Source organism: Sardina pilchardus, chromosome 4, assembly GCF_963854185.1.
Source record: "Sardina pilchardus chromosome 4, fSarPil1.1, whole genome shotgun sequence".
In the NCBI taxonomy this organism is placed as follows: domain Eukaryota; kingdom Metazoa; phylum Chordata; class Actinopteri; order Clupeiformes; family Clupeidae; genus Sardina; species Sardina pilchardus.
The window spans coordinates 13,856,070-13,868,569 of record NC_084997.1 but is presented as its reverse complement, the minus strand read 5'-3'; the positions used below and the strand labels follow the sequence as shown (position 1 = coordinate 13,868,569).

The 12,500-nt window shown below is 47.1% G+C and overlaps 1 protein-coding gene across 1 annotated transcript in view; it reads right to left on the bottom strand.

The window, feature by feature from the left end:
* itgbl1 (integrin, beta-like 1) overlaps positions 1–12,500 on the bottom strand; it is a 57,281-nt gene that overhangs the window by 17,950 nt on the left and 26,831 nt on the right. The window contains exons 6-7 of the mRNA XM_062534228.1: positions 11,624–11,764; positions 9,730–9,876 (exon numbers count right to left, since the gene is read on the bottom strand). Of these exons, the coding sequence (XP_062390212.1) occupies positions 9,730–9,876; positions 11,624–11,764 (288 nt within the window). The remainder of the gene's footprint in view (positions 1–9,729; positions 9,877–11,623; positions 11,765–12,500) is intronic.

The window sequence follows — 12,500 nt, the reverse complement described above, 5'->3', positions numbered from 1 at the left end:
TTGGAGCACACCCTTCAATACGAGAATTTCATTCACTGAATTGTATTCACTATCCAGCCCGACAGCTTTGTTTTCATTTTTCTGTTCTCTCCTGTGTCTTCTTGCCATCGCAGGCAGCTCTCCAGCCGTCTTTGTCTCTGATTCACAGGCGCTATCTGTCAAAACTATGATGCGCTGAACAAAGATGCATCATGATTTTGCAGACACAGACTTGTCCATGAAATACAGTTGTTGTTGTTTTTTTCAAAGTCTTATCTCCTCTCACATGAGCCTTTCTGCTTTCTTCCCTCCCAAAAAAAAATGACAGAGCAATTTCCTGTCCTGAGGAAAGCCTCGTACACCAAAAACGAAGACAGAGATAAAAAAGTGGGACATTATTTTTTTTAGGAAAAAAAAAAAACAACAGCTAAAGACCTGCATCTTATCCAGCGGTGCACTATTGGCTTCAAAATGGCCTAGCCAGTAGAAGCTTAAAGTCCCTGTGAGATGTAGCTGCATTCTCTCCAGCTCAATCACCATACTCTGTCATACGGCCTTATCAATTTGATTAGTCGTGAAGCAATCTACATCACATCTATTGTAGAATAATTACATTGCTGATGGAATACTATTTAAAACGGAGAATATCAGCCTGCTAATCTTTCTGGTTTTAATAAAGTAACTGTAATCTATGAATGAGTAATGTTACCAGGAAATTGAATAGAGATATATGAATCGACATGGCCAGAAAGAGAGAGAGGTGGAAGAATTTTACTTGACCACCTTGATTATTACGTCAGCCTTCAGAGCTGAAGGTGACCCAAAGAGCAGTGTGTCTGTGTGACCCTTGTACTGAGTGTGTGTGTGTGTGTGTGTGTGTGTGTGTGTGTGTGTGTGAGACAGATGTTTTGCCACCTGTCAGTCACTGACATCCGTCAGTCGTCGTGACAATGAACGACACCCCGTCTGGCATTGCCTAAACCTTTCCAAGCTGATAAGAGCAGAGGAGCTGTCGTGCTTGGGTCCTGTTGCCATGGAAACTGGTGATGTCATAAACGCTTTTTTTTGCCTTATTGATTAACCTCCCCTTCCTACACCCCCACCCCCACCCCCCCTTGTCGTCACAGTGCCCGTCGTCAAGGGCTGTCTCAGATGTTTGCCTCTGGAGCAGACGTGTGGCTGATGTGTCACTCTCAGGGAGTTTGGTCTCACCTTGTAGCTGCACAAGGTGAGAGGACACCTCCCCTCCTCACAAACAAACACACACACACACACACACACACACACACACACACACACACAAACTCAAACACACATAAACACAGAGAGATACATCTAACACACACACACACACACACACACACACACACACACACACACACACACACACACCCACACACCCTCCTCTAGCAGAAGTGTGACCACTGAAGAACGTAATGGAAAGGCATGGGGGAGAGTGTCAAGTGCTTTCAGCCTGCCCCGGAAACCCTCCAGACCGACACCACCCTCTGTGGATTCATCTGATTTTCCTTCTCTCCCCCCACCGCCCCCCCTGAAAATCTTTTCTTTTCCCTTTTAACGTAACCACCTCTCTCCCTCGGCAGAAACAAATGACTCCATCTCTTCCTCCACGCGAGAGAGAGACAGATGTTGAAAAATCCTCGGCGCGACAACATCCGAACGTTATATAAACGTGACGTGACGGAGCTGCGAAGGAACGGCTATGATATATCATTACGCTCGCCGCACGTCTCCCCGCGTGCATAACGACGCAGAGCGCTCTCTCCACAGCGGATGGCCTAGAGGGAGCAAGCTCGAGTGGAGCCGCTGATATCACAAATGCCTTCATTGCATTAACATACGTGTCCCCCCCTCGACTCCTTCTCCATGGTTCCACAATGTCTGGGACACACATCATCGGTAGCGTATTAGCCTGGTGCGTATGTGAATGGGGGTGGGGGTGGCTTTGGAGCGATGACGCGCCCGACATCGTATCGCCGCGGTGATGAATGGGTCCCGCGGTGGTCGTGTGCCGAGCACCGGGGCAGAGACGGGGAAATTAATTCCCCTCAGTGTTATTCGAGACGCGGCCATCCGGCACCAGGGGGGGAGGGGGGAGGGAAACCCCCCCTGGAGGATCCAGGTGAAGCGGCGGCAGGTTAAAGCACCATCACTTCCTCCCCAGGGTGGAATGCCATAATGCCTTTACCTTCACAGCCCCGGCGCAGGGAGATCGTTTTTTATTAGCGTAGCTTACCATGGATCTCTACATGTCTGAGGAAAGACAAGGGTGGGTACAGCTGTCTGAGGGAAACTCTAAGACTGCGAAGCGTTCACTGTGTCTCAAATTGCCTACTTTCACACTTCAAATACTTAGTTTAACTACAGTATATAGTGCAGATATTGGGACAATACTAGCCATCCAAAGGTGGGCAAAACACATGCACACTAGCAGTATACTAAGCGAACTATGCGGTTTGAGACAAAGCCTGTGTGTTTGTGCACTGTAATACAAGTTCCCAAACTCAGGACGAGTACATACTGTATGCTACTAGTATACACAGTAATGGGTGAAATGATTCTTTCACATCTCTATTGTGACACACATGCTTCATACCTTCCAATCTCCATAGCCTCTCTGAATGGTCTCATCTTTTCAAAAGGAGGTAATTAACTTGTGGGCAACTAGTGCAAAACGTTCTGTGATTCTGTGAACAAAACAGTCAATTGATGCTATTGGAGTAAGGTCACAGTTAGAGCAATGACAAAAGGGCAAGTAGGTGATAGAAGATGAGAAAATGAACAAGATAAAGAATGAATTAATCAATTCAACAATTACTCAGACAGACAGGCCAGATCATGAACCATCTCTCCCCTCCCGTCCCCGTCTCCTCTAGCGGGTGTTCGGCCAGAGGCTTTTTAAAGGGAAATAGCCGGCTACACTCTTTCCATTATGCAACCATTCGTACTTTTAGTCCCTGACACAAAAGGGAAGAAATAGCGGCGAGATAAATACTGGCTTTTTCACTCTTGGCCTTTTCCAAACCCTAACATTTGGAAGCTTTCAATCAGCACAGGAAATGAAAGGTCAGCCAGGGGAGCGAGTGACTCAGCACTGTTGAAGGTTCCGGAACAATCCGAAGATCGGTCAGCCATCGAACGCTAATAGCAAAACAGAAACAACAGGTATTGCCATGGTGACAATTTGACAACAGCGGCAACTAATATCGAACACTCTAATGCACAATTTCTGAACAGAGATCTACTGCTTAAGCAACTCGAGGGAAAGTCCCATACAAATATAAAAAGAACGCAAATGTATGTATTCTCCAGCATATTGGCATGAGTAATCTGTATACTGTTTCCTTGTCAGTAATAATGGATGGTGAGGTGGTGAGGTGTTTATAGATGTCATGTGAGTGCAATGTAAGCATCAGTGTGATATTGAGAGGGTGCTTGTGGGAGAGATATCAACTAGAGCGCCTACAAAAGCAGAAATGTACCAAACCAGACCTAGGGAGAGAGAGAGAGAGAGAGAGAGAAACAACCCTTATACAGCCCAAACCATCAACACAGGTGTGTGTTATCAAATAATTTATACATTTGGGGAAATTTTTTTAAAGAGCAAGGGAATTTGTCTAGAGGTGCCGACAAGTCTGTGGGAGAATGCCCTTTCTTTCTGTAAGCCCCCTCACCACCTATCTTGATGGGGAAACGACAGGGAAACTGTTTTTTTCCTTTACAATCTCTCTCTCTCGCTCTCTTTCTCTCTCTCTCTATCTCTCTCTCTCTCTATCTCTCACTCTCTCTATCTCTCTCTCTCTCTCTCTCTCTCTCTCTCTCTCTCTCTCTCACACACACACACACACACAGACACACACACACAGACACACACACACACACACACACACACACACACACACACACACACACACACACACACACACACAAAAAGTACAAAAAGTACACACAAGTACATCCAGATGTGACATTCTGTCAGCTTTCTTTAGGGAAATGCTATCTATCCTATCAAACTATAATACCCATACTCATTTCAGCCCTTAGACAAATAACATCTAGAGCAGATAATCAATGACAGGTGTTCGTCTCTAGCTAGCATGTCAGGTTAAATACCTGTGAAGCTACCTGCTTTAGACAAGACACACATTTGGTATGTGCAGTGTGTCATGCACCCCTACCACACTACTCTGGAATGCAGTAAAAATAGTCCTTTTGAGGGCGGCATTCAAAACAGATCTCCCATAATCGAGGTGTAGGAGTGTGATTGCAATCAGCGCTAATTCAGAAGATTTGCTCTTTAAGGGATTGCTTGTCATCCGGGGCAGCATCAGCAACAGCGTCACTCTGGGTACCAGTCAACATCTGTGATGCAAATTGAGGCATTTCTTCTTCTTTTTCTCCTACTCTCTCTCTCTCTCTCTCTCTCTCTCTCTCTCTCTCTCTCTCTCTCTCCAACACACACATACACTCTCTCTCTCTTTTACTCTCTCCTCAGCCGCTGCTTGGGAGAGTTGATTTTTCCCACATAATGGTTGCATTCAGGGATATTTAATCAAGATGCATTCTTTGTTGGGAGGAGAAATCTATAGAATGCTTCAGGGAAGGATGATGAAGAATGTCACGCAAAGTCAGCCATAAGTGGATGTTTCCCTTTCTACACTTCACATTGAAGCATTCCCTCCTTTCTTCAGACTCTCTCTCTCTCTTCCTCTCTCTCTCTCTGCCTCTCACTCGGTCACAATCTCTCTCTCTCTCTCTCTCTCTCTCTCTCACTCACACACACACACACAGCATTTTTGTGATTACAGGAGGGATGCTGTGAGTGCATTGTGTTAGCTGCGGGGAGTCAGAACTTCGACAAGCTTCAGAGGCTCGCCCCCACCCCCCCCCCAAAAAAAAAAAAGAAACACAGAGACAATGCAGAACTCCCACCTGACGGGGTGCCACATTAAAAATGGAAGACATGTCATCCTTTGTCCGCTTCAGAGGGTGGCAAACGAACGCAGAGGCTCAGCAGAATGTGGGGTGGGGGGGTGGGGGGGGGGTGGAGTGGGAGTGTGGGGGGGGGGGGGGGGGGGGTAAAAAAGCAGGTGTTTCCTTGAGGAAATACCAGGCTTGAAAGAATGTGTATTCTGTACACTGCAAGGGAGCTACCTTGCTAGGGAAAGCCCCGCTGCTGGTTTGTGGCCAATTCCACTTCTCAATTTCTCTCTCTCTCTGTCTCTCTCTCTCTCTCTCCCTCTCTCTCTCTCTCTCTCTCTCTCTCTCTCTCTCTCTCTCCCTCTCACTTTCTCCCTCCCTCCCACCCTCCCTCTCCCTCTCTCTCTCTTTTCTTTTGCTCTACTATTCTACTTTCTATTTTCTCTCTCCCTTTCAAGCGATTTCAGCCTATTTCACCAGCTAAGGCCCTTCCTCCTCTCCCCGTGCATTCTGAGCACCCGAGTCTGATTTGCCATGCTCACCACAGCGCACAAAAAAACCCGCAGCATCCTCCCTCAGCGGGCGACGGCCGCTCCCCGTCCGAATCTCAGGAGAAAAAAAAGACCCACAAACGCAGGTGTCGTTTCGGCACCTGCTGACAAGCCCACCGGTAACTGGAGGAGAGAGATGTGGGATTGAGGAAACTTGGGGCAAATTTTCCCTGGCGTGGTGGGTAATGGATGCCAGCCACCGGACGTATAGGTGCGCTGGGGCGTGAAATTCTATGTAAACAGCTTTATAAATCATCATTTAAGAACCTCTCCAGCGCCTTCACAATGGATCTCACGGACACGGGAGGCAGACCAGGAGGGACAGGAAGAGAGGAACTGCAGCGATACTGTATTGGACATAGTATAGAGCATTATATACCACCATGGAGCACACACACACACACACACACACACACACACACCTCACTATGTTTACAATCAACAATGTCGATGTGGTAGTGTATACTGTGGAGGATACCACCTAATGTACAATTCTTTACTATTGATTATGCAGATGTGTGTCTACAAACACTTCCCTGAAATCAGTTTCCTCAATGATTAACAAACGAAGCTACCTTACAGTATAATGACTGCAAGTTATTTGAATAACAATTGATGTGCTTGTAGAGTAATGTGTATCTACCAAATGTGCGCTATCCAACCCACTCACAGTGAAATTATATAAATGAAGGAAATAAAAAACATTTTAGATGTAAACTGTTATTCTTTGTGGGGTGACTAAACATCCACTATTGTCCTTTGCGAGTTGACCGAACATCCACGGTGCATCAATTCGACACAAATTGGGATTAACAATAGGGTCATCAAATCTGTTCGTCATCAATTTGTAGTAAGTGGTTCTCTGGACAGAGGGTGTAAGGAGATATCAGGCGCCCAGACACCTAAATGACAATGAGGACTGCATGCTTTGATACACACAGAGAACATTTAGAGTCAGCCGGCACACCTGATGAATTGCTCCCTAGCGCGGGGGCAATTTGAAATCGCCATTTTGTAGCCGCAACTTTCGAGATAATTTTAAAGTTACTGCTGGAGGAATTAAAAGTGATTAAGGCTCCCACCACAGCTCAATCGTTTGACTTCATTACATAGTCTGGAGGGCTCGTGTCCTCCCGCCATTCCTCGCGGAGTCGTTTAAAGAGGCCGGTGAAAAACACCTTTCACAGCCCTTCGCGTGCGTCAGAGCCCCGGGATCAACCGGATCTGGGAGACCAGGGGCAGGGGTGGGTGATCTCATCCGTCACATGACAAACTGCCCACTTTGATGCATCTGACGGGGGCCTCTCATGCATCATTAAGAGCTGTAACCTCCAACCTCCTCTCCAGGTCAGGCAGATCTGCCAGAATGTGGCTGGGGGGGGGGGGGGGGGGGGGGCGTCTGCAGGGGGCCATTTTGGGATGTGGTTGGGTGAAGGGGAGTGGGGGGTCTATTTAGGACAGGTGGGCCAGTGAGAACCCAGTCTGGATTCTTAAGACCTACATGTGTGTGTGCTCTGGGGCTGTTTCATCTGCGCTGCCTACATTAGGAGCCCTGTACAGTAATCCTCCTTAGTCTTATCTGCTCTCAGTCTAACCCAGCAATCAATCCAGCCGTCGGCATTAGCAGCCTGTGTAAACACAAGGTGCACCGACACATGGGAGTGGGGTGGGGTGGGGTGGGGTGTTGATGGGGTACAAATCAGCAGTTTGGGCTTGTATTGGCAGGACAGAGTGCTGTTTGATTATCCCGCCTGGAATGTACTAGCCAGTTGTTTAACAGTCGTCGTCGACAACCTTCCATTAGAACAGGGACGGTAGAATGGGTGGCTACAACACCTCCCATGGGGGCATCATCAAGTCCAACTCAACACGGAGAACACACTGGTTACCTTGGTTTTTAGTTATTCATGAAGCCCTTAAGCTAATTAGAGGGAAGCAATTACGACATGTGCAGCACATTAGAAAAGGGGGGAAAAAAACAATTATCAGGACATTGCACTGCTGGCGCTTAACAGTAATGGTACCAACTGCTAACAGTCATTTATTTTTATTTATTTATTTATCTATTCAGTTGTTTTTATTGAATCTAAAACTGAAAAGCAATTCCATGATTCTTGCACTGACCTTTGAGTGACCTTGAGGGGTGATATGGGCTGAAGTGAGCTGGGGGGGTGGCTTCTAATTCAAGGGCCATTATAAGGACTGGGAGAATCGCAGTGACTGATTTGTCATTTCCCAAATAAGCAGAAGTAAGTCCGTGTCTACTGAAGCAAAATTACTGCCGCACAATGGTATTATTGCAGAGGAAGCCTGTTAACACCGCACTCAATTATAGCGAAAAGGCCAGACGCCACTGAACCCAAAAAGAACCCATTAGCTCTGCTCATTTACCATGTTACATCTATGGCCTGCCTGGTGAGAGAGCTTATTTCTGCCCGGCCACAGCAGATAACTATTGTTCACCATGATAAATAAATCTACTGCTCATTGAATAATGGTGATTGTAAAATGTGTATGTGTGTGTGTGTGTGTGTGTGTGTGTGTGTGTGTGTGTGTGTGTGTATGTCTGTGCATGTGTGGGTGGGAGCAAGGGTGGTTATATCTAAAGACAAATGCTCACCCTGTAATGAACTACTGTATGCCCAGATCTCACATCAGAAAAAGTGAGGAGTATGCTGCCACTGTGGTTCTATGGAGGCTAGATTATCCTGTGTTGTGTTGCTGTACTATGCTGTCACTGTGGTTCTATGGGGGCTAGATTATCTCTGTGTTGTGTTACTGTACTATGCTGCCACCATCGTTCTATGGAGGCTATATTATCCTGTGTTGTGTTACTGTAAGGGCCGCCTTAAGACTTCCAACACAATTATGGTATCAATAGGCCTCCAAACTATAATCTCAGTTTAGGGTAAGGAATATCCAGATAGACCTCACTGTCTGCCTTCCTCCATACTACAACCACATTGTGTTATCATAGGCCTATACCTGGGGAGTGTAAGCGCAGTCTAAACGCTCAGGTTTAAAAATAAACGTGTGTGTTTTGCTTCTACACTCTATATAACTACTCTGCCGTCTGTTTTTAGGCGCGAGGAGAGGAGGAAATGGCCGCCTCTTCCCGGGAGCCCGCGTTGCCTCTCAGTGACTCATGTGTGGGAGACTCCTCTCTCGCCTGCCCTTACGCTCTCCGCTCACGCTCAGCCCAGACGACGCCACCTTTCACGCATTTCTCAATGAGGCACGTTCACACTGACACACATGCACACACAGATGCACACACTTACACACACACACACACACCAACTGTGTGAATTCTTTTTTTCACCTTGACTAAAGGAATGTCTGGAGAATGCTGGACTGGCAGACTAATGGGTCTCAGGCTGTGGAAAGGACACTAAAGCAACACTCCGTCTTAGGCAGGTTCACCTCATTACAAACATGACAGCAGACATTCCTGTGTAACTTGGCTCCACTCATTGAGCACATCTGTCAAGACCAATGGGCGGGGGGGTCATTGTCAGTCAACATAACATGTGTCTGGACACACACACACACACACACACACACACACACACACACACACACGCACACTCGCTGACTTTCTCCATGATAGAAGTTCCAGCTTGTGTACTGCTGAACCCTTCCATCCTCAGTAATTCTCTGGAATTAAACACACATACGTAAACTAACGCACAACAACGAGGAGAGAAGAGAAGACCCTCTCTCTCCTAATCTGGAGGTTAGAGATGTAGAGCCAGGACCAGGATGGAGGCCACTATAGGACAGGACCACAACCTGAGCTGCTGATATTGAATGGAACTCCCTCTCTGCCATGGCAACAGGGCTCATTACCATCGGTGGCCGTGACGATGACTATGACCAGCTCTCGGAGTCCAGCCCCTCTCTTCTGTGGTCACTGGGTGTCCGCTGATACCAGCGGATATCCGCTCTCAAGTGTGTTGCGCATGCAGAATGGCACAGCTGGAGCATTTCAACCATACAGTTCAAGGTAGGACAATATAAGAGTAAGTGTATTTCATTGAAGGTAGAGGTGGAGACACCCACACATGCGCACACACACACACACACACACACACACACACATGCACACACACACACACACACACACACACACACACACGCACACACATGCACATACACGCACGCACACACGCACGCACGCACGCACACACGCACGCACATGCGCGCACACACACACACACACACACACACACACACACACACACACACTGTTATTTACCTCTTCCGAAGCAGGGTAGCTTGGAGGTCCCTCTGCACTTGCGCTGGCTGGCCTCGGCAGAGTACGAGCAGGAAAGCGGATGCTCGCACTTCTTCCCTGTCCAGCCCTCGCGACAGTCACACCGCCCACAGTTACACTGACCATGACCTTCAGCCGAGGAGCAGAGAGCAGAGGGGAGAGGAGGAGAGGGGAGAGGAGGAGAGGGGAGGGGGGAGAGGGGAGAGGAGGAGAGCGGAGGGGAGTGGAGGAGAGGGGAGAGGGGAGAGGAGGAGAGCAGAGGGGAAGGGAGGAGAGGGGAGAGGAGTGGAGAGGAGAGGAGAGGGGAAGGGAGGAGAGGGGAGAGGAGTGGAGAGGAGAGGAGAGGGGAAGGGAGGAGAGGGGAGAGGAGTGGAGAGGAGAGGAGAGGGGAAGGGAGGAGAGGGGAGAGGAGTGGAGAGGAGAGGAGAGGGGAAGGAGGCGAGAAGGCAAACAGCGAGATTAAGGCTACTGAGGCCGCAGACTGATCTGGCTTTAGCAAAGCTTTTCTAACACCACAAAGAACCTAACACCTGGGGGCATTTGATCCCCTTTGACAGGCATGGGTATTTGTGTGTGTGTGTGTATGTGTGTGTGTGTGTGTGTGTGTGTGTGTGTGTGTGTGTGTGTGTGTGTGTGTGTGTGTGTGTGTGTGTGTGTGTGTGTTGCGCTAATGTGTGTGGGTGTGAGTGTGTACATGTGTGTGTTTGTGTGTGTGACTAGCTGCCTGTCTGTGTTCTTTTCTTGAATGTATCAACCTTACCTCAGAGGGCAATGTTTGTTGGAAAGAAATGTGCACCACATGTGGAACAAAATATCCTGAAATAAATCAAAATCCTCAGCTCAAGCACTGGACCAACAGCTGGCACATAGACAGACTCACCGTGGAAATAGCCTCTTCACTGAAGCCATTTTCAGCCATTTCTGTCCGTGTGAATTCACCAGTAAGGATAAGGCCAATTCTCACTCCTCTACGTTTTTTTGTGCGTGTGTGTTTCATAAGATTTATGTTTTTTCTATTTCATTGCACATATCACATCTCTGGGACAATAAACAATGCAATGCATTGGAATTGTTTCCTGGGTTGAGAGTGACTGTGATTCGTGGCTAAATATGAGTTGGTATTCCCCTGTATTAAAAACAGATGTTCAAATGTTCTAATGTTTTTCATATGGGCTGGGAGTACTTCTCCAGAGCTTTGTTTAGAGAGGGACAAAAAATATTGAGGAAACATATGGAAACATTATGACATTATGCTCTCTGCTTTCAGTCTTTTAGCACTCACAACACTCTCTCTCTCTCTCTCTCTCTCTCTCTCTCTCTCTCTCTCTCTCTCTTACTGGCTTATTTTATCAGAATAAAAAAACAAAACTGACCATGTGGTGAAGACTTCTGTTGGTCTTTTGACCACAACAAACATCAGAACAGAATTCAGTGGTGCCATGACTAGTGGCATCTGTGACGGTGAACACGGATATTATTCAACAGCAGTTGGGTCTGAAACAATCTTGTATCAAATCAGAGCTCCGACAGTTGCTAACAGCTAACTGAATAAACAAATCAATGTGTTTACTTCTTATATGGCAACCCTCACACACACTTGATAAAGTGATGCTTACCATAATTTCCCAACCATTAACCGCGGCTTATACATTGACTTTGCAAAATTTCTTCGGTTAATACATGGGGGCAGTTACAGTAATATGGTATTAATATGGTTTCGTTTCTTTTACTGTGACTTGCATAAAACACTGTCCTGCGGCTTATACACAATGCGGCTAATACACAGGAAATTACTGTAATAGATTATAAACGGGGGACAGAAAGAATAGAGGAAACCGCTAACGCTACATGCTAACACGGGAACACTAACTGTTACCTGAGCAGAAGTCGTCGGAGTATCTGTCATAGACAGCATGGCAGCTCCTCTCGTCGCACTCGCACGTGTCGCCGTGGATATCTCCCCAGTCCCCTGATGGGTCCACATCGTAGCAGGTGCACTCTCCACACACACAGGTACCTGCCAACAGGGCACATGCATAGCAGACAGGGGAGGTGTAAGAATAGACCATTTCAAGAGAGTTCCATTATCAGTGTCATAGCTGTTTCCATGAGTTGCCATTTTATCATTCCATATGTTATCTTAATGCAGCGGAAGTAGTTTGGGAACAAAATAGAACGTTCAAGTACTGTTTTTGTTTTCTTGTTGAAAGGGTCTATAGGGTGCTGTGCTTTGGTTCTGTCATTGAAACTCATTCTCATAGTCAAAACACAGTAAGACTAACAAGACGCCGATGGCAGTATGCTGTCAGTATAACTGTTGATGAAGTACTATTTTTGGTGCTGGTTTTGACTTCATTCGCTTTGAGCGAAATTTCTAAAATAAGCTACAGTTATGTGCTTTTCACACCTGCCATCTTAACACGCGCGCTTTCAACTACGTTTCTAAAAAAAGGCACACATGCTTTTAACCCCTCATCTTTGAACTCATTCTCGTGTTCCGCACAGAGAATGACGGAAAGCTGCGAGAGGGGTTGAAATAAAAGCTCCTCTATCGCTCAGAGGAAATACACAAATCAAGAAGCCGCCCTGTGCACCGCGGAGCGCTCGCTGTGTTATTATTTTTTTTTTTTGCGTGGCACTCGGGAGGCTGGATTAGACAAGAGCAAAGACACAGTCAGCTGAGCAGCGAAATAAGCGTGGGGACGCTGAGGGGGGAGAGGAGAGGAGAGGAGAGGAGTGGAGAGGAGAGGAGA